This window comes from Kogia breviceps, chromosome 19 (genome assembly GCF_026419965.1).
Source record: "Kogia breviceps isolate mKogBre1 chromosome 19, mKogBre1 haplotype 1, whole genome shotgun sequence".
NCBI lineage: Eukaryota > Metazoa > Chordata > Mammalia > Artiodactyla > Physeteridae > Kogia > Kogia breviceps.
This window is the reverse complement of record NC_081328.1, coordinates 52,810,478-52,833,687: the sequence shown is the minus strand read 5'-3', so window position 1 is coordinate 52,833,687 and position 23,210 is coordinate 52,810,478. Positions and strand designations below refer to the sequence as shown.

General features: G+C 49.1%; 1 protein-coding gene across 15 annotated transcripts in view; it reads right to left on the bottom strand.

Moving 5' to 3' along the window:
- The window catches only part of SLC39A11 (solute carrier family 39 member 11), a 316,340-nt gene that overhangs the window by 147,648 nt on the left and 145,482 nt on the right, over window positions 1–23,210 (bottom strand). For 9 of the 15 annotated variants that reach the window (XM_067020588.1, XM_067020585.1, XM_067020584.1 and 6 more), the window contains one exon: window positions 11,741–11,882. In XM_067020588.1, coding sequence (XP_066876689.1) covers window positions 11,741–11,882 — 142 coding nt within the window. The remainder of the gene's footprint in view (window positions 1–11,740; window positions 11,883–23,210) is intronic. The other 6 variants (XM_067020591.1, XM_067020589.1, XM_067020590.1 and 3 more) reach the window with 1 other exon arrangement.

The following is a 23,210-nucleotide window of genomic DNA, read 5'->3' as shown; positions in this document are numbered from 1 at the left end:
CAGTTGGCCTGCTGTGCTTCAGGAGACAGACACTGAATCCTCCTGACTCCAAGTGATGACAAGGCAACTCATCTGAAATAGACCCTGTTTCATGAAACGTGGCTTTAATGGACAACACAGAATAATGCTGGCAGAGCTTCCTTAAATAAATCAATCTCATGAAGGGCCTAAAATCAAAATCCAGTTATGTCTCAGATAATCCTTCCCCTCTGGGGCGAACTTTACAGACCCCTACGGTGATTTCTTCTCGTCCACCTGATGATATTCGGATGGAAACCCAGACGTACACGTGACAGAGTAGATCCAGGCCACCCTTCAAGGCAAATCCCGCCCGCAAAGCCCCTGAGTCAACTCCTGCATCTGTGAGCCAGGGTAGCCTCATCAGAACGCCTGCCCCTGCCCGGGAAGCTCTGACAGCTAGTTTCCCTACCTACCGCGTGAGATACCGCCGCCCAGAAGCCAGAAGCCTGGATGATTAAAGCCCCACACTCGCAAGGGGAGGGAAGTGGGTGGCAGAGCTGCCATTTAGAAAGCAGTGATCTTTCCCGTGTTTTTCTTCAGGGGTCTCTCCCGCTCGCATTTCTCCCGGTCCTGGGAGGGGTGTGGAAGGAAAGCACTGTCAGGAGAGAATGAGTCAGGAAGATGGCATTAGACCGCCTTCCTACGTGGAGCCAGAACCCAAGTGGACCCATCGCGTCCTGCCTCACAAACGTCCTAAAATAGCTGTCCTTCCTCCCCTCCTCCCCGAGACAACGGACAGATCTACCTGCTCCGTGTCCCACCTCCACTCAGCTGGGCCCCTGAACAGGTCCCGGCACATCGTCCTACCGCGTACAGAGGTGACAACCCCGACCCCCCCCCCCCCCCCCGCAGACAGCTCTGCACGCAGGGCCGGTGCCACAGGACGTGGTGAAGCAGCCCAGGGCAGTCACAGAAGAAGAGGGAGGGTTGGTGTGCAAGGGGGAAAAGGAGGAGATGGAGGGAAGAGAACCGCTGCTCCTGGGCGAGGGGATGTGCAAGGCAGTGCTCAGTCCAGTCACGATTCCATGAGCCCATGTTACTATCACAGCTACCACATATCCTGACTCTACCCTCCCCCCACTCTTCACCCCCCCCACACACACCCCTTCTCCATTCACCCCATGATTCTCTACAATTTTTCACATCAATCTTATCGTACAGTTTCCCTTAACCACACCGGTGCTCCTTTAACTGCTTTAGGGATTTCCTTTTCCTCTGAGAAGCCTCCTCTTCCAGCTTAAGGACAATCTGCTCTTTTCCAGTGTGGATACTCCATCCCTGATTTGTTGCCCTGAATGTAAATGCTGTCCATCTTTCTGAGCACCTCGAGGGCACTGGAGACACAAGGGTGTTTAATAACCAGAGAAAACCACATCCAAACCCCAAAGCTCCCTGTACTTTTCAAGGTGGGCAGCAAAATCTCTACAGTCTGAGGGGGAAAAAAAAAAAAAAAAGTCCCATATTCAGGCACCCTGAGTGCTCTGGCCATTTTTACTGCTGTCCAGACAGAATAATAACTAATATTCACTGAGGACATACAAAGCAGTAAGCACTATTCTAAGCATTTTACTTGTATTAACTCAGCCTGTCTTCACTGTAACTCTGTCAAGTAATTCCTATTATCCCCATTTTAGGTACAGAAACTGAAGGAAAAGGCAGGGTAAGAAGGTTGCCCAAGGTCTAGCAGCTGCTAAGAGGTGGAGTCAGAGTTCAAACCCAGTCTCACCGTTATCCAGTATTCTCTGACCCACTCCAACTCTGTACCATCTCTGCAGCATGCCACCTTTCAGGAACTTGACAGCTTTTCAAATATCAATGCCTTTCGTCTACCATAAACATATAGATGACACTGTACTTAATGGTGAAAGACTGAATGCTTTCTCCCTAAGATCAGGAATAAGGCAAGAATGTCTGCTCTCACCAGTCTTATCTGACATCTTAGTGTAATTAGGCAAGAAAAAGAAATAAAAGGCATACAGATTGGAAGGAAGAAATAGAACTGTTAGCATTCACAGACATGACATAGAAACTCCCAAGGAATCTACAAAAAAAAAACTCTTAGAACTAATAAATGAGTTTAGCCAGGTTGCAGGATACAAGGCTAACATGTATAAATCAATTATATTTCTTTATACTAGAAACGAATAATTAGAAATTTAAATTTAAAACACCATACCATTTATAATAGCACCATAAAAGGAAATAATTAGGTATGAATCTAACCAAATATATGTTAAGATATATATGCTGAAAACCACAAAACACTGACAGAAGAAATTAAAGACAACTTAAATAAATGGAGAGCTATACCATGTTTATGAAATGGAAGACAAGATTATTAAGATGTTAGTTTTCCCCAAATTAATTTATAGATTCAATGCAATCCCAATCAAAAGCCAAAAGCCCATCAGGATTTTTTGTAGATATTAACAAGCTGATTCAAAGGAACTAGAATAACCAATACAATTTTGAAAAAGAATAAAGTGGGAGGGGCTTCCCTAGTGGCGCAGTGGTTGAGAGTCCGCCTGCCGATGCAGCGGACACGGGTTCGTGCCCCGGTCCGGGAGGATCCCACGTGCCGCGGAGCGGCTGGGCCCGTGAGCCATGGCCGCTGAGCCTGCGCGTCCGGAGCCTGTGCTCCGCAGAGGGAGAGGCCACAACAGTGAGAGGCCCGCGTACCGCAAAAAAAAAAAAAAAAAAAAAAAAAAGAATAAAGTGGGAGAACACACAATATCCGATGGCAAGACTTAGGCTAAAGCTACCAGAATTAAGAGAATGTGAGATTGGTGAAAGAGCAGACATATAAACCAAAGAAGCAGAATGGAGAGTCAAAGAGTAGGTCCACACAAATATGGTCAATTAATTTTTTACAAAAGCACAGAGGCAACTCGATGGAGAAAGGTCAGTCTTTCCAATACATGGTGTTGCAACCATTGGACATCCCGATTAGAAAAAAGCCTGAACTCCAACCTCGGCCTCATCCTTACCCCAAAATAACTCAAAATAGAGGGCTCTGGGTGGGAGCGCCAAGGACACATCCCAGACCCACTTGGGGGGGGCGCTCAGAGGTTTACATACGTTAGGCTCAACCATATAAAATGCCCAGATTTGTTTCCTGAGAACGCTTGAAGCTGCTTGAAGGCACATGTCTCCTAACTGTTTCTATGTGTATGGCAGGGCTGAGCAAATCATTCCAAGACCTGCGGGGGATCCGGGCGGCAATACCGCCTGCTGAGCCTGCTTTCTTGGGGAAGAGGGCAGAGACCTCTGGCTCACATATCTGAGAGCTGCGAGAGACATCGCATGCTTCCTCTGCCCTCCTCAAGGAATGCCTCTGCCTCCCCCCCCCGCATCCCCCCAGGCCAATGACTAGTTTGGGGTCATCAGGAGTCGGGAATCGTGAGAGTCAGCCCTGCTTTGGTAACCAACTGTTTCGCTGGCACATCCCTCAACATCTCCAAAATACTGTGACCCTCAAAATCAACAGCTGATTTAGTGTGCAGACACTTCGAGCTGTTTCCTTTCTCTGGTCCCAGGAGGGGAAATGCACCAGAGAGAAGAAAGCAGAACAAAATACCAGAACGCAGGCAGCCCGAAGAGGGGATGGGAGGCCGAACAGGAGGTACGCGCTGACAAAGGCAGCTCAGGTTGAATGGAGCTTATCACAGATGCCTTTTCTTGAAGGCAGGGCTGCACTGACCTCATCCCAGATGCCGGAGCTCTCGCTGTTGATGACACAGGTTCAAAGCCCAATTCCTCAACTACCCCACCAGCACATTCTTGCTCTGTGGCTGCCTCTCTCCGTAAGTGGCCTCCATTTCCTCCCAGTTTCATGGGCTCAAAACCAGCTCCCTCCTTGGGCTCTTTCCATAAAAGCCAGAAGGGGGGAGAAATAATCGAGATGGGAGTGAATAAACAGAAAGGGCCCCTAAAGATCTGAATTACTTGAAACCAAAGTGCCGCCCTATCCTTCTCCAGCTTCAGGAGCTTCTGCAAAAAATAACATCTGGGAAACAAAACGAAATGATCTGAAAAGAGCCCGGGTTGCCCGGCTTTGGCAGCAGGCACCCCGAAATCTCTGGGTAATGAAAGCCTGGCGGGAATATCCTGACGGGGCTGGCGCTGCCCAAGACACTTGTCTGCTCTGCTTCCCGAAAGCACGTTGAAAACACATTTCCCTGTTTAATAGACTTGTGAGCTGAAATGAATGTGTCAGAATGCTAATAAATAGGATAGAACCTGCTAGCCCAGCAAATGTTAAATTTTGCATAAGGAGACAGTATCCCTAACTCCTTGGTATAAGCTTAATGAATATTTCAGACAAAGAGCCCTGGCAGCTGCTCTAAAGGCTCCCGATGAGTTTGAGTGGGTTTCTATTATTGCCAGGATTAGCCTCCTCTTGTTTCCTCCCATTTTCTCCCCTCTCCCTCCCTTGTGCATGACAAAAGCCCCTCCGGACTAACCAAGCTCCCTGAAGCCTGGCCACGGAGGGGGTCAGAGCGTGGGGCTGATCGATGGACCGGGTTGGAAAGGGTTCCCCCCAAATTCATGTCCACCTAAGCCTCAGAAGGTGACCTTCCTTGGAAATAGAGTCTTTGCAGATGGAATTAGTTAAAAAGTGGTCACACTGGATTAGGGTGGGCCCTAAATCCAACAACTGGTGTCTTTGTAAGAGAAAAAAAGAGGGTGATTCAGATACTGGCACACAGAAACACACACAGGGAGGAAGGCCGCATGACAGCGGCAGTTGAGACTGGCGTGATGTGCTTACAAGCCAAGGGATGCCAGGAGCCACCGGAAGGTATTAGAATCAAGGAAGCTATCGGAGTGTGGCCCTGCGGACCGGACGCTCTGACTTCCGACTTCTAGCCTCTGGAGCTGTGAGAGCAAACGTTTCTGTGAAGACACACAGCTGGTGGTACGTCGTTATGGCAGCCCTGGGAACTCAACACAGTCAGCAGAGCACACCTACACTTCCCAGCGTATATGAATGTGAATCTCCCCCGAAGTTACCTGAGCGTTTCAGCTGATGGTGGTGGTGGACAGCACTGCCCCACCCTTGTAATTTCATTAGCAGAGAGCGCACACCTGCCAGGAGTCCGGTAAGCTCGGACTTCGAATCATTCGACCTTCCCTCTACTTTGCTGTGTCTCAGAGAAACTCTCCAACTTCATCCAACTCTTCTCCACACTTACTCAGCATTCGCAGCACATCCAGGTACAAGACAAACAGATAAAAGAGACAGAAATACAGTGAGAGAATTTAAAAGATGGAAGGAAGGGAGGGAACCAAGGAAGAGCTTGTGCCGCCTCGTGTTCCTTCAGGTGGGTGACCACCCACGGGAAGTCAACGCTTCAAAAAAAATTGTTAGGCGCTCCTACGGGCTGAGTCGCGTCCACCTGAAATGCACGCACTGAAGCCCTAAACCCCAGTACTCAGAATTTACCTGCATTTGGAGATAGGGTTTTTAAAGAGGTAATTGCATTAAAATGAGGTCATTCGGGTAGACCCTAATCCAACAGGACTGGTGAGAGGAGGAGATTAGGACACTGACAGGCAGAGGGGGAAACCAGGGGTGGACACAGGGAGAAGGTGGCCGTCTACAAGCCAACGAGAGAGGCCTCGGGAGAAACCAGCCCTGCCCACACCTTGACCTCAGACCTCAAGCCTCTGGAACTGTGAGAAAATCGATTTTTCCGCTGCACAAGCCACTCATCCTGCAGTGCTTTGTTAGGGCAGCCCAAACAAATGTTTACAAGTACCAGATTGCCTCTAGGCCTGGGCCTCATGAAAATGCACTCCAAGTTGACTGCCTAGCTCAGAAAATCGGAACAGGATAAAAAAAAAAAAAAGCAAATAAACAGGAAAAGTGCTGTTGGAATGGTAAATATGAGGCAGGCAGAATGTAACATTCATCAGAAGCAGAAGAATCTGTAAAATGTATCCACCTAATAATGTTCCCCTGAGCCAAAACACTCAGGCCACCCACAGAGAGCCCTGTTCCCGAGGGTATTTCTGTACTACTTCCTTATTTTATTTAACATCCGTGATGCTAAAGAGCTCCTGGTAATTATTATTGTTCAACACTTTGCTCTTTATCCTTTGGCAAAATATTTTTGGGTTTTTTTGTTTTTTGTTTCGGAATTAAGATGTGGCATATTTTAATAGCCTAACAGCCTCAGTGCTATTGCCATGTGCTGACAGGTTGGGTTCATGCCCTTCTGAATGAAGAAGTCCAGGTTCCAGGCCCTCACCTGGAAAGAACGGAGCAAAGCCAGGACCTGCCTATTTTTCAGATCCCAGGCATCTCCTCTCAAGGAGGCCAGGAGAAGACTTGAAAATGTCCCCTGACCAACCAGTTATAGAAAAAAAAAAAAAAGAGTCTAATTGCTAAAACCATATGCCAAGACATTAAATTACATGAATAACTGTGAAGTCATTCTTTCTTCTGTAGAGAGCTTACTGATAAAAATTCAAAATTACGAATAACCTCTCAGAGACTTCCCTAAACACATTATTTTGGAGATCTAGTCATAAAAAAAAAAAAAAAATCAAAATTTCTCCTAAGAGCTACATCTGACTCCTGATCAAATTTAAGTGTACTAAGTTTGACTGGAAATATCAGTGACAGAAGTCAAGGATGACTTGAAAAATTAGAAGCTATGGGAGAAGAAAAAGGTGATTGTCAGAGGAAGCTTGAAGCTGTTTAAAAAAAGTCCTCTTTGCTTCCCTGGGATTCGGCTATTTTAAAGGATTTCAGTGCCAAGGAAATCTAGGAGCTGGGAGTTGAATACATGTGGCTGGTCTTACAGAGCAAACAGGCAGCTGGCCTCCGAGAAGTGATCTCCCCCACAGCGACGGCTTCCGGGCCCCAGGCCCACACGTGCGCTGGAAAATATAACCCTCCAAAGGCCAACCAGTGTCAAAACCCTTCAGCTAAAGAAACTGTCCCCCGTTAAGACGTAGCACACGAGCAGGAGTAAGACAGTCGATAACTGACGCCTCCACGTTCAACAGATGATCAAGTCTCTTCCCAGAGGCACCGAAGGGAGGAGACTTAAAGGGGAAAATAGGGGAGAGGAATGATTCCAAGTACATGATTGAAAGACGACAGTATGATACCTGGAGGAGAGATGGGGGCACCTTGGAGAGGGGGAAGGGCATCAGAGCACAGCCAAGCGCCTTCCTGACTCTCAGTGGACAAGCCCTGTAGATGCTCATCTGGGGGTCGGGCACTTGGGAACCTTGATCTGGAAAAGGCAAATTCTGTCTCCCAAGCTCAGCTCTAGTTCTACAGGAAGATGCCACCCAGCAAGTCTGGAGCACAACCAATGAGGAATTCCTAAGATACAAACAAATACACGTGACTGGCGTTGGCAGTTTCTCCAAATTTATAAGCCACTTGACGCTAGGTCTGCATCGGTTTCGTTGTGCAAAACATGGTTTCTCATCTGCCGGGCTGTCCAGGTAGAATTATCATTGCCAGGTGAATTCCCCTAACATAAAAGAATAAGGCATCAAGGAAAAATGTGTTTCTAACCAGAGTTGCTTACGGCTTACTCTTGCCGGACTTAAATCCCCCTTCACTTCTCCACCCAACAAGCTCTGGAAAGGTTTATAGATAATAAATAGAAGGCACTTCACAACTAATTTTCCAAATTAAACCCACCCCTTTTTCTCCTACTTCTGTTCCTTCCACAGGTACACAAAATTACAGACAGTCCTCCACCTGCCATGATAATGGATCCGTGAAAAAATAACCCTTGAAAAGTTTCAGCTTCCTCTCTCAGAACAAACAACGTATGGAAGTGAGGCACTTTAACAATTACCCTTCTTTTAAAAAAAAATGGTTCTGACAAACCCAGGGGCAGGACAGGAATAAAGACGCAGACGTACAGAATGCACTTGAGGACACGGGGAGGCGGAAGGGTAAACTGAGACCAAGTGAGAGAGTGGCATGGACGTCTATACACGACCAAACGTAGGGTGGATGGCTAGTGGGAAGCAGCCGCATAGCACAGGGAGATCAGCTCGGTGCTCTGTGACCACCTAGAGGGGTGGGATGGGGAGGGTGGGAGGGAGGGAGACGCAAGAGGGAGGGGATATGGGGACACATGTGTGCATGTAGCTGATTCACTTTGTTGTACGGCAGAAACTAACACAACATTGTAAAGCAATTATACTCCAATAAAGATGTTAAATTTAAAAAAAATGTACCCTCCTTTAGCCTAAAGAGAGTGCTAGTGAGAGAAAAAAAAAAAAGTCCACTGGAGGCTGAATGGGGGAGGCTGAGGCAAAAAAGCCAAGTTCTAGATAAACACTGGGGTCGTGGAGCCATCTGAAGTGTGATGGACGTTATAGATCTCTGCCCTCCAAAAACACGTATCTTTTTGCATTAGACTCCAAGAGGTTCATAAACCCTTTGGTGCCCACTCATGGACCCCAGATGTACAGAACCCCTGGCCTCATTTCTAGAATTTACTTGACAACAGAATTGCCCACAGAGATGTAGGCATGAAAGTGCTCTCCGCCACTTCCTTTATAATAGCAAAGGAGCGTAAACACCCCAAAGGGCCATCAGGAGGAGACTAATTAGGTAAGATCATGGCCAAGAGTAAGAATCAATGAATGCCCGGGAAACAAAAACCAAAATGCGTTATTAAGTGAAAAACACAAGGCACAGAATAACGGGCCAAGTATGATGGTATAAACATAATATTTCTGAAAGGAAACACAAGAACCCAGAAACAGTGTTTGTGTCTGAGATGAGAACCTAGACCATAAGGGATCTGAAGGTGGAAGAAAATTTACTTTTATTTGTAACCCACGTTATTACTTTCTTAATTAAAAGAAAGCTGGCCGGAGAGAGATAAATAGTTGAGGGGGGTGGGAGAGGGGGAGAGAGAGAGACAGAGAGAGAGACTGATTTATAAGAACTTCTGGTCTAGCTAAGTCCCAAAATATCCCAGGCCCTGAGAACAGTTGATATTGTAAAACATTTGGCACCAAGACATACACAGGAAAGCACTCATAAATGCTTTTCCCAGCTTGGGCTGCTGGCAATGCTCAGAGCAGCTGAATCTCCTCTCCCACAGTGTGGTTTTTCTGGCTTTTCCTCTTGTTGAACCAATTACGGGACATTATAACAGCAGCGCCCACATTATTTTTTAAAGGCTGATGTTATTCACTAAACACCCATTAAACCAATCTCCGGGCTCCATTTACAGCTAGCTCAAGGGCAAACCCAGATGGTACAAATAACACGTATTCAGACTTGATCTGCACAAGGCCAGTCATCAAATAGCCATTACCAGTTCTAGAGTCTTCAACGGCCTGACAGCGACAGGTGTGTCCAGGTGGGAAGAACAGCAACCTTTCCGGAGGTGGCTGGGTTCCCTCCGTCTCTGCAAACCACCAAAGGCTGCATTTGCCTCTGTATCTGAACAGTTAGCAGCAACGACCGAGGGTCGCTTGGTAACCTGGTAACAGGCGATGCCTAGGTGCTTCTGAGCAGAGGACGGGATTGCATCGTCTCCCACGCAGCCTCTGCTCACGGCTCCACCCTGGGGTGGCCAAGAAGACCCAGCAACCCTGGGAGGCTTTCCAGGAAAGCCAAGTCCCGCTGGCCCTGTATTCCCATGGCCCCTGTGGAAAAGGTTCATCTCAAAGGGATCGCCCCTTTTTACCTTTTTTTTTTTTTTTTTTGCGATATGCGGGCCTCTCACTGCTGTGGCCCCTCCCACCACGGAGCACAGGCTCCGGACGCGCAGGCTCAGCGGCCACGGCTCAGGGGCCCAGCCGTTCCGCGGCACGTGGGATCCTCCCGGACCGGGGCACGAACCCGCGTCCCCCGCATCGGCAGGCGGACTCCCAACCACTGCGCCACCAGGGAAGCCCCCTCTTTTTTTTTTTTTTGCTTGATTGACAGGCACTGAAACTTCCCCCCTGTGGCCTTGAGGATTGAAAAAATGGGATAGAATAAAATCTGGCCAATTTCTTCATCGTAGAGAAAGCTCACAATCAGTAACGTAAATATGGCATTAGGGTGATTTGGGTATTTCTGTCTTATTAAAAAATATACTGGTCTGTAGTTTTCTTGTGATGCCTTGATATTCACTTGGTATCAGGGTATTACTGGCCTCAGAATAAATTAAAAGGTGCTCCTATTCTATTTTTATAGCAAAAAAAAAAAAAAAGAATCAGGACCATAAAGTCTCCTATTTTATTTTTATAGCGAAAAAAAAAAAGAAAGAATCAGGACCATAATGTCTTCATAGGGGATCACAGGAGCTCCATGACAGGATAGCTAGGGAGAATTGAGAGAAAGCCTCCTGTCCCTGTGTTCCCACGAATCGGCATGGAAAAGACAATCTCTGCTGAGGACGGTGCCCCATGCTGGTCACTGGACAGCTCTTGACTCTCCAATAAGAGGGGAGAACAGCAGACAGCACCGAGTGGTTCTGATCTGAGTACGAATGACAAGAGTGACTGGACACAGCGGGCGGGTTTTTTGTGCTAACCCTCGATTACTTGAGCTCATGTTAGATGGATTTTCGTTTCCTGATTATATCCCACATCCAAAGCGGTAGGCGGCAGTGAGCCCCAACCCAAGTGGAGAAGGTATTCGAGTTCTCCATGAATAATTCATGCAGGACATAAGCTGAACACAGATAATTGGGAACTGGCCGGGGCATGGCTGTAACTTCTGTACGTTTACTGTACCGCGGTCTAGAGATCACCTCAGCTGACACAGGGTGGAAACAGCAAATTAACGTGCCAGCCCAGAAACATGAAAGGACTTTCTCCCTTAAATCACTAATGTGAAGACAGTGACTGGTCACCAGCCTGTTTCTGTCTGACACACCTAAGGGAGAACTCCCAGCGAGGCAGGAAGCAGCCGCTCTCAACATCCTTTGCTTGGTTTACAGAAGTGGGGTTTCACAGCGTGGGAGGGGGAGGGGGAGGCGGAGGGGGGAGGCGGGTGGCGCTCGCCCGCTAAACGTGGGACTTGAATAAATGCAAAGGAGAAAACAGGCATCCTCCTCTCCTGGTGCAAACTGGTGCTTAAATTAGCCAACTGCCCTGGGTGAGCCATGACCGGGCAAGGAGCGGGGAGTCCTACACGGAGACTGGAAACCGGCATAATCCTCTGAACTCCTTCTCGGGGGGGGGGGGGGCACTGGCCCAGTCTGCACGATGGAGATTCAGGGATTCCTACCCGATTCCTCTTGAGGGACGCACTCCCTCTAACTGAAGACAAAAGGCATGACTTTGCCATCAGTGTTTTCAGGTTTTCTGGCTCCAAACTGAATCAGTGAGAGCAACAGCCAGTTTCCCCAGATGGACCAAAAAGATGAAAGCCATGTAAATGGAAAGGAACATCCAGGGTCCGTCGGGGAGGGGGAGACACAGGGACAGGTGCCCATCCACTCAACCCAAACCAGCCCAATCCCATCAGAGTGGCCCTTGCCCACTTGTCCAAGTTGGAAAAGCAATCAAAAGGCCCTGTTACCTCCTGTGCACTAGGCAGGTGGTTTGGGGAACCAATGGGGAAGGAAAGCATGGGGCCAGACGCTGCTGGCTCAGCGCCGTGCGACAGTGGGGTGCGTACTTTGCAAGGACAGGACAGAGCACCTGGCATTTCCCTGCCATCCCTCCCGCCACCAGGCCTGAGTCTCCCCTGTCTCACTCGGCCCAGGGTCTGCAGCAGGGAGCTTGCCTGAAAGAAGCCCAGCTCTACCTATCCGGATGGAAAGTTCACTCTCGGGGAAGAGGAGCCTGGGACCCTCAGCATCAGACTTCTTCGTCAACGCAGGGTCGAGGTTCAGCGCCAGGGCCATCTGGGGGTCTTCTGCTGCACCCTGAAACGAGAAGCAGGGGCATCACTGTAACACCTCTCTGCCTTCATTCCCCCGGCCCCTCCAGCTCCCGGCAGCCAAGGTGGTTTGTCCTTCTCTACCGAGAGCCCCGGGCCAGCCTAGTTCCCGGGCCAGACCCAGCTGTCAGGCTGGGCTGAGTCAAGAGCAAGGCAACAAGCTTTCGGGCTGCAGAACTTTGAGGATGACAACAACAGGACCTGAGGCGTCGGTGCGGATCCTAGAAATGGGAAAAACACACACTGGGAAAGAGCGGGCCAAACATCACGCCCCCCTCCACGATTCACCACCGCTGGGCAGATGGCAGAACGGACGCGGTTCCCCAACTGTCGAAAGAAGCCTGGAGGGGCAGGTCCGCTCAATGGCAGCCTCGGAGCAGGAGCCAAGGTCACCACCTCTCCAGAGATCAAAAGGGGACCAGAGTCAAACAAAAGCACCTCCAAGGAGGGCAAGTGACAGTCGTGGAGGACACGGCACAGTTGGAGGCAAGCCCAGCCAGCCTTAGATCACCATGTCACCCTTCTGCTTTGTCCGTAACCAGTCATTTGGACTGTTTTTGCATTAACTACACAAAGTTTGATTTTGATCCCCATGTTTATTTAACAAATATTTATTGACTGCCAACTGTGTGGATACTTGGTGAACTAACGAAGTTCTAGCTCTTATGGAGCTTATGTTCCAGTGGAGTACAGGAGGAGCAGACAAGTGAACCTACGGCGGGGCTCTGAGCTTCTCCTCCAAAGACGTGGGCAGGAACCCTCCGACCCTAAGGGAAGGTGAACAGAATCACCTCGATGCGGAAAGAAACAGCAGATGTTTTATGAAAACCAGGCAAAAATAGTTCTAAGCAGAAGTTTCCATTTAAAATGTGTGTCCCAGGACTTCCCTGGTGGCACAGTGGACAAGACTCCGCGCTCCCAATGCAGGGGTCCCGGGTTCGATCCCTGGTCAGGGAACTAGATCCCACATCCATGCCGCAACTAAGAGTTCACACGCCACAACTAAGGAGTCCACGAGCCGCAACTAAGGAGCCTGCCTGCCACAACTAAGACCCAGTGCAAATTAATTAATTAATTAATAATTAATAAGCGTGTGTCCCTAATAGGGGAGAGAAGAAGGCTTATTAATCTAATCACTGAAATCCATCTATTCATAAGCAAATACTAAAACTGTTTTCTTGGGTAAGTTTCATGAAGGAATCTCACAAAAGTTATGCCTGGCTGTGTCTTACACACACACACACACACACACACACACACACACACACACACACCCTTCCTTCTTGTTTTCTCATCATCATGTTGATCAGGGATCAGAAAGAGAAACTAGTGATTCTGGCATTTTACTTCATTATTTCTGCCCAACTAAATGTGAACAACGAAAACATAAACCCTTCCTCCCACATCCTCTCATTTCTCCAATATACTGATATTGTCCTAATCATTTATTTACAATGTCTTCTATAATGCATTTTTAATTGAAGTATAGTTGATTTACAATGTTGTATTAATTTCTGCTGTACAGCAAAGTGATTCCCTTTTATACACACACACACACACACACACACACACACTCCTTTTCATATTCTTTTCCATTATGGTTTATCACAGGATATGGAATATAGTTCCCTTGTAATGCACTTTAATAAAGGTGCCGACACCTCCTTTAACTTTGTTTTAAAAGGGAAAAAAAGCCTGGTGGTGTGGTTTGAGCTGCCCTCGTTAAAGTTCTTAGGACCCTCTGTAGAATCCTAGGGGCTGCGGGACTTCACCTGCTCTGTCACTGACAGAGGCACCAACAGAGGCAGCCCGTCCCACTGTATGAGTCAAGGTTGACGCTGCACTTGGATGACTCTGGGGAACAGAAGGGACTTGGGGGAGGCCAGCCTCTCCCCCCACCCCACCCCCACCGAGTGACAGCTGGTGTCTGTGCCATGTGCCTCGGGCCACACAGTCGCAGCTCTTTGTTTGTTTGGAAGCTTTAATTATCTCTAATCCTACATCTCACGCTGACATCTGAGGAGTCACTGCAGCCATGAAAGACGCGTTTCACTAGGAGAGTGGCTGCTTCGGCTGCTGTTTCTTCCTTTGTTTCTTCCTTTGTCTTGCTTCTTTTCAGAATGTGATTGATGCGGGGCTGGGGGAAGGATACGGAAAGAGGACCACTTCACCACAGCAGAGATGCAGCCACCCTAATACGCTCGGGGCTGCTGCTCTGACGGGGGCTGATCAGTCGGGCGCAGCTGGGAGAGACCCTGGTTTTAATCGAGGACAGCAGTTTTCAACTGGGGTGTCTCTGTGTCCGCAGGGGACATCTGGCAAGGGGCGTTTTTGTACGTGGGCGTTGGGGAGAAGAAGGGGGTGGACATCTAGTGGGTAGAGGCCAGCGATGCCGCTAAAAGCCCCATGTCATGCAGGACGGCTCCCACCACAGAGGCTGATGCGGCCAAATGCCAACAGTGTTGAAGCTGAGAAACCCTGCTCCAGAAAGATTTAGGACGATCAAGACCTCCCTGTATTGCTGGTCACGCTGAGAATGCACAGACCCTCTTTTTATTGTCAAGATAAGAATTTTCCCGCTTCCTCCAGGAAGCCTGCCTTTCACGTGTTCGGCAAACTTATATTAAGCATCAGCTGTGCACCAGAACCGTTTTAGGTCCTGATGGTACAAAACAGTCAAGTCCCCTCTCCTCACGGATCTTCCAGAGGCAGACGATAAACTAACAATAAACTATAAAGTCGAGGGCCAGGTCGGGAAAATGTTGAGAAGAAAAACTCATCGCCATAGTTACATAGGACAACTGTCATGAGTACCAGGTTCAAGCCCCATGCCAGGCATTCTTCTAGCATCTTCTAGCATCTCATTATGAAACGCAAAGCTGGAGGGCTCCTCCAGAAACGGTGCTGAGGGAGGTCTCTCTGAGAAGGTGGTGTTTGAGCAGTGACCTGAACGGAAGGGAACAAGCCACACTGATTTCCGAAGATTGGGTTTCAGGCAAGGAACAGGAGGGCAAACACCCCGCACCACGACCCCCCCGCCGGCCACATCCTTTGACCATTTCATCAACCTACATTCTGCTGGTTGTTCTGCCTTATTTCAGTGCTGGGGGCGGGGTGTACTAATACAATCCCACCCCAGCTGCACTTAGAGGCTGCCTTTTAAAAAGCTGGACAATGGGCTTCCCTGGTGGCGCAGTGGTTGAGAGTCCGCCTGCCGATGCAGGGGTCACGGGTTCGTGCCCCGGTCCGGGAAGATCCCACATGCCGCGGAGCCGCTGGGCCCGTGAGCCGTGGCCGCTGAGCCTGCGCGTCCGGAGCCTGCGCTCCACAACGGGAGAGGCCACAGCAGTGAGAGGCCCGCGTACCGCAAAAGCTAAATAAATAAAATAAAAAATAAAAAGCTGGACAAAACCCCAGCATATCCCACTTGTACCCACCCCCGTCCTGGGCACTCGGTGCCATGTGTGGCCTTGGGAAGGGTGGGGCAGCTGTGCAGCGTGCGAGTGGCAGGGAGCGCCCACAGGGTGATGCCGGGGTGCAGCTTCTACACCCCGGTGCTCCCTGAGCATCCCTGAGCCCAGGCACCGGCCAGCCTCCCGGGGCTTGTTTCAGACTCCCTTCGGGATTCCAACATCCCCTCCCTCCACTCTCAACTGCTGACGAAGAAAACAGAGAAATACATCCCTTGGAATTTCAAGGAACAGCCTGACAAGGGACACCAGCCATGCCTTGGTGGCTTTATCATAATGTCCATGATGTTGGGGGAGGGTCAGGAAGCACCTGCAGGGCCAAGGTGGCTCTCATCCTGCAGGCCTGACACCACCCCTCACTCTCTGGAGCCCTGTCTGCTCACCCAGCAAGGACGCTGCAGGTGGAGGGGATGCTGCATTGGTTTTTTTTTGTTTTTTTTACCAGAGCCTTAAATAAATACAGCTTTGGCCTGTGCAGGGGCGACCAAGTCCCCTGGGGGGAAAATTCCTTCTCTACATCTTCTTGCTTTGCTGAGCATGCCCCTCTTTACTTGATATCAACACTGTCTTTCACTTCCGAGGCTTCTTTTTTAATCTCTGCAAAGCTTTTCCATCCAGGCTTACCTACTCGATCCTTGCAGCCCCCTAAGGACGGCGAGGTGAGGGCATGATCCCTTCCAGAGCAAACATCTGACTAATGCAAGCTGTTCTCGACTTTGCACTGCTCCCCTGAGAGCCCGCTAGGCTGCCCATCGGCGGGGCGATGAGTCACTCTCCTCCCGCTGACCGTTTCATCTGAGTTCCCGGGACTCCAGGCAGCTCAGGGTTGCTGTGTCGCCTTGTGGCTCCCAAATGTCAAGGCACTGAAGCAAGACTCCTTCCCAAGCTACAAATCTCCCTCTCCTTTTGCATCACCTGCCAACCCCCCCACCCCGAGTGCTTCCCCTGCCCTCCTCCCCCGTCCCCACCCAATCCTCCAAATCCAGCTTGGTACAGAGAGCAGGGAGGGGGCTGCCGGGAGGCGCCGGGCAACATCCATCCAGGGCCAAGGAACTTGAGATCATTGTTCTCTTGTGACTATTATTATTATTACTATTATTATTATTAATGGTTGGGGCAAATCCCTGGCTCAGAATAAACAGAGCAACTTCCACCCACTCTGAAAAGATAGCGCCAAGAGACGCGAGCTGGAAAAGCCTAGGAATTTCCAGAAGGAAAAGAGGGAGAGTGGAGAGACAGGGAAAGGAGGAGGAAACAAAATGAGATGGGAAGGGAGGAAAGGAGCCCTGCAGTATGCTCGACGTGAAAGCAAAAGAACTTCACAACATAGTATGTACGTCTCCCCCAAGGAATAAAATCCAGATGCTGTTCGTCAGCGTTTGCTGCCGCAGGAAGACAACTGCTGGTTGCTGATGCTTCTACAGCCCCAAAGAAACGAGCCACAAAACCGAAAGCCTGGAGCGCAACCCGACAGAATGCAGGCGTCTCCAGATGAAGTCTACGATGGCAAAGACAGTCCCCCACACAAAGCACGAATGGAAACTGGCCACGAGGTCCCGAAGCCCCACAGGCCCTGCAGCCCCCAGAACTCAGGGCTACCAGCTGGATGCGTTGGCCCGCATCCCAAGAGCATCCTCCTCCCTTACGCTCGCCTGTCTCTGGTTCTTCTCCCATCGGGACATACCGTTGCTGTTAGCAGCCAACAGGGAAGGAAGAGCACGTCAACCCCCGATACTCGCCCACGTGCCTGTGGCCTGACCTCTGCGGGACCCACACAGGCGCACCCTCTATCATGCCGATTCAGGCCACGGGGGGGCCTCCGGGATGCCTCTGCACCTCCCCGGCCCTGTGGAGAGCAGTCTCTTTAACTGAGCTTGGCCAGGGGGCCACAGGTCCCTGATGAAGAGCAAAGGAAAAGGTCGCAGGATTCACTGGTGCCCCCTGCCAGCCACACACACACAGCCAGAGCAATGCGGGCGCTCCACCCCAGCGGGGAAGCCGCAGCGCGTCCCTGCCCCGGGGACCCAGGCGCACTGATGCGGGGCGGGGCGGGGGGGGGGGGGGCGCCGGCAGCGCCGAGCAGACTGTGTCCTCTCCCCCAACCGCCCCGCCAGCTGCTGCCTCTGCCTTCTTCCCCACTTAACTCAGACACACAGGGTGACGGGAAGCAGTGGATGCTGTTTTCAATACTAAGAAATTGCAATAATAATGACACTCATACCACGATCTGAAATTATTCCACATAATGGAAAAAAAATCAAATGTCGCCCCTGATCACCAGCTGGAATATGGATGATGCTCACATAATAGACGACCTTCTCTCCCAGGGAGGCCGGTAGCACCCTGCTGCCCGGGGCCAGGCGGGCACGGGGTGGTGAGCGGCCGGCCTCACAGCAAACAGGGACACAGAGTGACAGAGGGGACAAGCAGCTGCTGTCTCCCCTGCCTCGTTTGCCTACACACTGAGGGATCCCGGGTCATAGCCAGGAGCCCTAAAGACAAGGAGAATGACAACCCAAAGTCCTTGGTCCCTACTGGTTTGGGAAGCACAGTTCATCTTGCCTGAGAGCACTAGGATAGCACCCCAACCCAGCTCCGCCCCGTCTCCCTACAGTAACAGCATGACATCCCGTCCGTTGCCAGTGCAGCAGGTTTTCAAGCTTCTAACTGTTCCATCCTTGATGCTTTTAAAATCCTGGCTGAGGAAGAAGCCTGAGCTCCCTCCTCCAGGAAGCCTTCCTGGATAAACCCAGCCTAGTTGGAATTAAATGCGCCTCCCTCTCTGCGCTCCCCGGACATCCCACACGTGTTTCCCTCATCACATTTGCCAAACTGCACGGTAACTCTCGGCTTCCTTGGCTATCTCAAAATCATGAGAGTCTCAAAGCAGGAGCTGTGTCTTCCGGCTCTCCTATGAGGGCCTGGCACAGCGTCCAGGGACCAAGAACTCAGTGAATTTACAGGAATGAGCGATACTACAAAACCTCCAAAATGAGAGGGGAAATGCTGTATAACACAGAAGACAAAGATCCGGGTAAACACAAAATGTTTAGCCTGTGAGAAAGAAGGCAAAGGGGATTAGCGCAGAGAGGGCAAGAAAAGGCTTAAAAGTACCAGAGTTTCTAGGTAACGGCAAAAAGCCTGACTTTCTACCCAGCGCCAGCTTCTCTCCCCTTGATGACTGCGTAGGATCCTCAACATCAGCCCTGAGACCACGTGGGGCTGGGCAGCCACCGACCCTGTGACTCTCCACCCAAAGGCTCCAACTCTACTCCCCTTCCTGGCACAAATACTCAGAGCGGGGCAGCCCAGCTCACTTCCTGGAAGGTCAGATCTTTCCACCCCGAAGCCCAGGACCCCACCAAGGCCACACCTTTCAGCTTCCTCCCCATCTCCTCCACGACCTCAGCCTAAAGCTTCACAAAGGCAAAGTTAATTACAGAATTCTACTTATGTTTAAGCTATGTAAGTATGCGATTACTCAAACTATCTTTTTAGGGACAAAACCTTCTCCTATTTCTGATGCCAAATTACTATTCAGAATCAAGCCTATTTAATCACATACAACAGACTCTAAAGCACCACACAGCTCTCTCTGCAAAGGTACAGCTCCCTGGGGGTCTGCAAAGATAGCCCTCCACTCGCTCGCTGCTCCATGTAAGCGGCTCTGTGCTGTGCTCCAAAGAGCCAGTTTCCTACTAGCATATGGTTGACAGAGAGACGGCGAGTGGCGGAGCTTTCCAAACCATTATGCTTTTTCTTATAACTCAAAATATGACTTTTCCTTAAAACAATAATATAAATCTAAATGAATGCAAATACCTAAGTACAATGAAGTATTTCTTTCTAACTCTCAATGATTATCCTTCATCGTAGAAGTCATTAAAATATATCTATAAAATCCACACTGACACACTATTATATACAAAATAGACAACTAATAAGGACCTACCGTGTAGCACAGGGAACTCTACTCAGTGCTCTGTAATGGCCTACATGGGAAAAGAATCTTAAAAAGAGTGAAACTATGTACATGTATAACTGATTCACTCTGCTGTACACCTGAAACCAACACAACATTGTAAATCAACTATACCCCAATAAAAATTAATAATAAAAAAAAGAAATCCAGGCTGAGCCTCTTCTGGCTTCTTAATATTTTGAGAACCCCCAGCTGGTCTTTCCAGGCAACTTTTTCTGACCTCTGTTATCCTTTTGGAGAGTATCAGATTCCTCCAGAAATCTGCTAAAAGACAAGATTTCTCTTCCCAGGAAAAACAATGCATGCGTATCAGACACTTATTGTTGGTAACAAAATACCCCAAAACTTAGTGGCTTAGAACATCAATCAGTTATTATTGCTAGATTCTTCTCCACGAGGCCTGTCGTCCTCCAGCAAGCTAATTGGGCTCATTCATATGGCAAACTCGGGTTTCAGGGGCAGCAAGAGAAGGAAACATCCAATGTCAAGTGCTATAGTCAAGTCTCTGCTTGCATCACATTTGGTACCACAGCAGGTCAATGACCATCCAGATTGAAGGGATGGATAAGCCAGCTGTACCTCTTGTTGTGTGCGTGGGCGGGCAGCGGGGGCGGGGGGGGTCCAGGGTCACGTGTCATCGTATGGATAACAACAGGGGGAGAATTTGTGGCCGTTTTTGCAAACAATCACAGCACATAGGCACAGACAGACAAAACGCAGCTGTCTGGATCCATGGGTGAGACTCAAAACTCAATCTCACACGCCTAAAACAGTGCTTCTCCAATGGGGACCCAAGGACATATTCGCAGAGGTCAGAAAGTTTTTTATAAAATTTTTTAAAGTTTGTATTTTCACTTAAACTATAATCGAGGGCTTCCCTGGTGGCACAGTGGTTAAGAATCCACCTGCCAATGCAGGGGACACGGGTTCAAGCCCTGGCTCGGGAAGATCCCACATGCCGCGGAGCAACTAAGCCCGTGCGCTACAACTACTGAGCCTGCGCTCTAGAGCCCGCGAGCCACAACTTCCGAGCCCGCATGCCACAACTACTGAAGCCTGTGCGCCTAGAGCCCGTGCTCCACGACAAGAGAAGCCACCGCAATGAAAAGCCCGCTCATCGCAACTAGAGAAAGCCCGCACACAGCAACGAAGACCCAACGCAGCCCAAAATAAACACAAATAAATAAATAAATTTTAAAAAAATAAAAATAAGCTATAATCAAAAGAAAAAATAATAACACCACAATCTGAATCACCAGATTTTTATAACCAAATCCTACCGCTGGATTTCAGTGCCTTTGTTGGCCTTTGTGTTTATGACGGAGCGGGGACCGAGCAGTACTGCTTTCATCGTTGAGGGCAGCCTCAATGGACAGATGATACTGGGAGCCAAGCTCAGGCCAAATACCTTCGTGAAGCCCTGTGTAGATGGGGGAGGTTCCCGAGTAGTTCTAGAACAGCGGGAGAACTGATTCCTTCCAGCAGTGTTCCTGGGACAGACCTGCCAGAAGCAGAGGGCAGCTGATTGTGGAAGTCAGCACACCTGGCTCTTGGAATCGGTGATTTATTTTCGGCAAAACCTCATCTGTCACATCACAAAAATGTTGTTGGTTTTGATTTGATCGGTTTTGTTGTTTTGATGTGAACTGACATGTTTTGGTTTCACGACTGGGGAAGAGCCAAAAGCCTAAGGACTAACATATACCTTAACATCATGCTCGTGCATATTCAGGCTTATAAATGCGTCTGTAACAGGACAGTCAAAATAGCTCGAATCCACATTGGGACTGTGTGAGCTTTACTTCCTTTCAAATGAATATGTTCGTTGAGTCAAACGGGGGAAAAAAACACTGGTCTACAGGGCAAAACAATGGGTTCTCTTCCTCTGGGTTTCCCTCTGTATCAACTCTCCTTCAAAATACAGCAATGTCTGCCTTCCCTTCTCGAAAACTGAGAACTTACCAGTACACAGTGACCCAATGATGGTTTTTCTATGCTCAAAATAATGGAAACTGTTGAAGTCACAACTCTCTGGGCCTCCTGCAGCCAAAGCAGTGTGCTGACCGAGACACCACACACACTTCCGTGTGTGGACAAAAATCTCCTGAATGACCCCTTCTGTCCTGAGCAGCCATTTCCCAGGGTCCCCTGTTCCTTGAGATGCTCCAAGAGAAAGGGTTCCGCAGATAAACGCGGAAAACCTGAGAACATCGGCACAGAAGAGATAAAGACTCTTAAGCCCCACAGCAAAGAAGTGGTTTTGTTTACACCTACATTTCCCATACCGATTTGGCCACAGAACTTATTAATATTCAGCAGATGAAGCTTAGGGAAGAGGGCTCAAAGCAATTCTCTCCTGTTCCCCAGCGCTCAGAACATTCAGCAACATACCTCTGCTTACGCTGGAATATGATATTTATCCAGAAAAAAAATCAAAAGGCTGGATGAGGTATCTTGGCCTCAAATATCTATCTATCACTTTCACAATACAGGTCCGTGGATCATCCTTAAAGATGAGTCAGTAGAATGTACTGTGTGTGTGCTTCTCCCCTCGCAGTCACACCAGCTAGAGATTATGAAAACCAAGAAGGTAATTATTCTATAAAACGCAGCCCTTCCTTTTTTTTTTTTTTTACTACTATAAATAATAGTAACAAAATAATAATTATATATATATATATTTTTAAGTCTTTCTATTGTCAGTGCTGGCAAAGAGATCTTTACCAGAGCACCGCTGAGGAGAAAAAAAACCAATGTTTCTGGCTTATCACCAATATATAGCTTTGACAACCATAAAATCATAAAACGATTTTTCTTGACTCTAGGAAGAAGAGAGAGAGCAAAACAGCATCTGTAAGACAGTCACGACCCACAGGGTGAACTGATTACTCAAGAGGCCTCTTCCCAGGGGCTTCCCTGGTGGCGCAGTGGTTGAGAGCCCGCCTGCCGATGCAGGGGACACGGGTTCGTGCCCCGGTCTGGGAGGATCCCGCGTGCCGCGGAGCGGCTTGGGCCCGTGAGCCGTGGCCGCTGAGCCTGCTCGTCCGGAGCCTGTGCTCCGCAACGGGAGGGGCCACAGCAGTGAGAGGCCCGCGTACCACAAAAAAAAAAAAAAAGAGGCCTCTTCCCATAAAATTCTGGTGAGGATCAAAGTACTAAAGCAATGCAACACCAGATCCAGGGTGAGTTGAGGGCAGAGAAGATGGAGTGGGTTGGAAGGAAGTATCCTTGGTATTGACCCCAATGTTTGCACAAACCCTCTTGTCTATCCCGTGCTCAGCTTCTAACTGTCTTTTCTTGTATTGTCACACTCGATCTTCAGTATCTTTCTGCGACGTAGACAGACAGAAAGCATCATTACCCCTATTATGGGCTCAACTGTTGCACCCCTACCCTGCCCAATCCCCCGCTAAAATTCACAGGTTGAAATCCTAACCCCCGGTCCCTCTCCGAACGGTCCTCTATTTGAAGATGGGCTCTTTAAAGAGGTAATGAAATTAAATGCAGTCTTTAGATGGGATCTAATTTAATATGACTGGTGTTCCTGTAAGAAGAGGAAATCTGGACACAGACATGCGTGGAGAGAAGACGGTGTAAAGACACTGGGACAAGACGGCATCTACAAGCCAAGGAGGGGGGCCTAGAACGGACCCGTCCCTCATCACTCTTGGGAGGAAACAACCCTGCCATCACCTTGACCTTGGGCGTCCAGAACTGGGAGGCAATAAATGCCTGTTGTTTAAGCTGCCCAGTCTGTGGCACTTTGTTACGCAGCCCTAGCAGACGAATACACCCCCCTATTTTACATTTGAGGGAACTAAGTCATGAAAGCTCAGGACCTAACATTACACTACTCATCAGA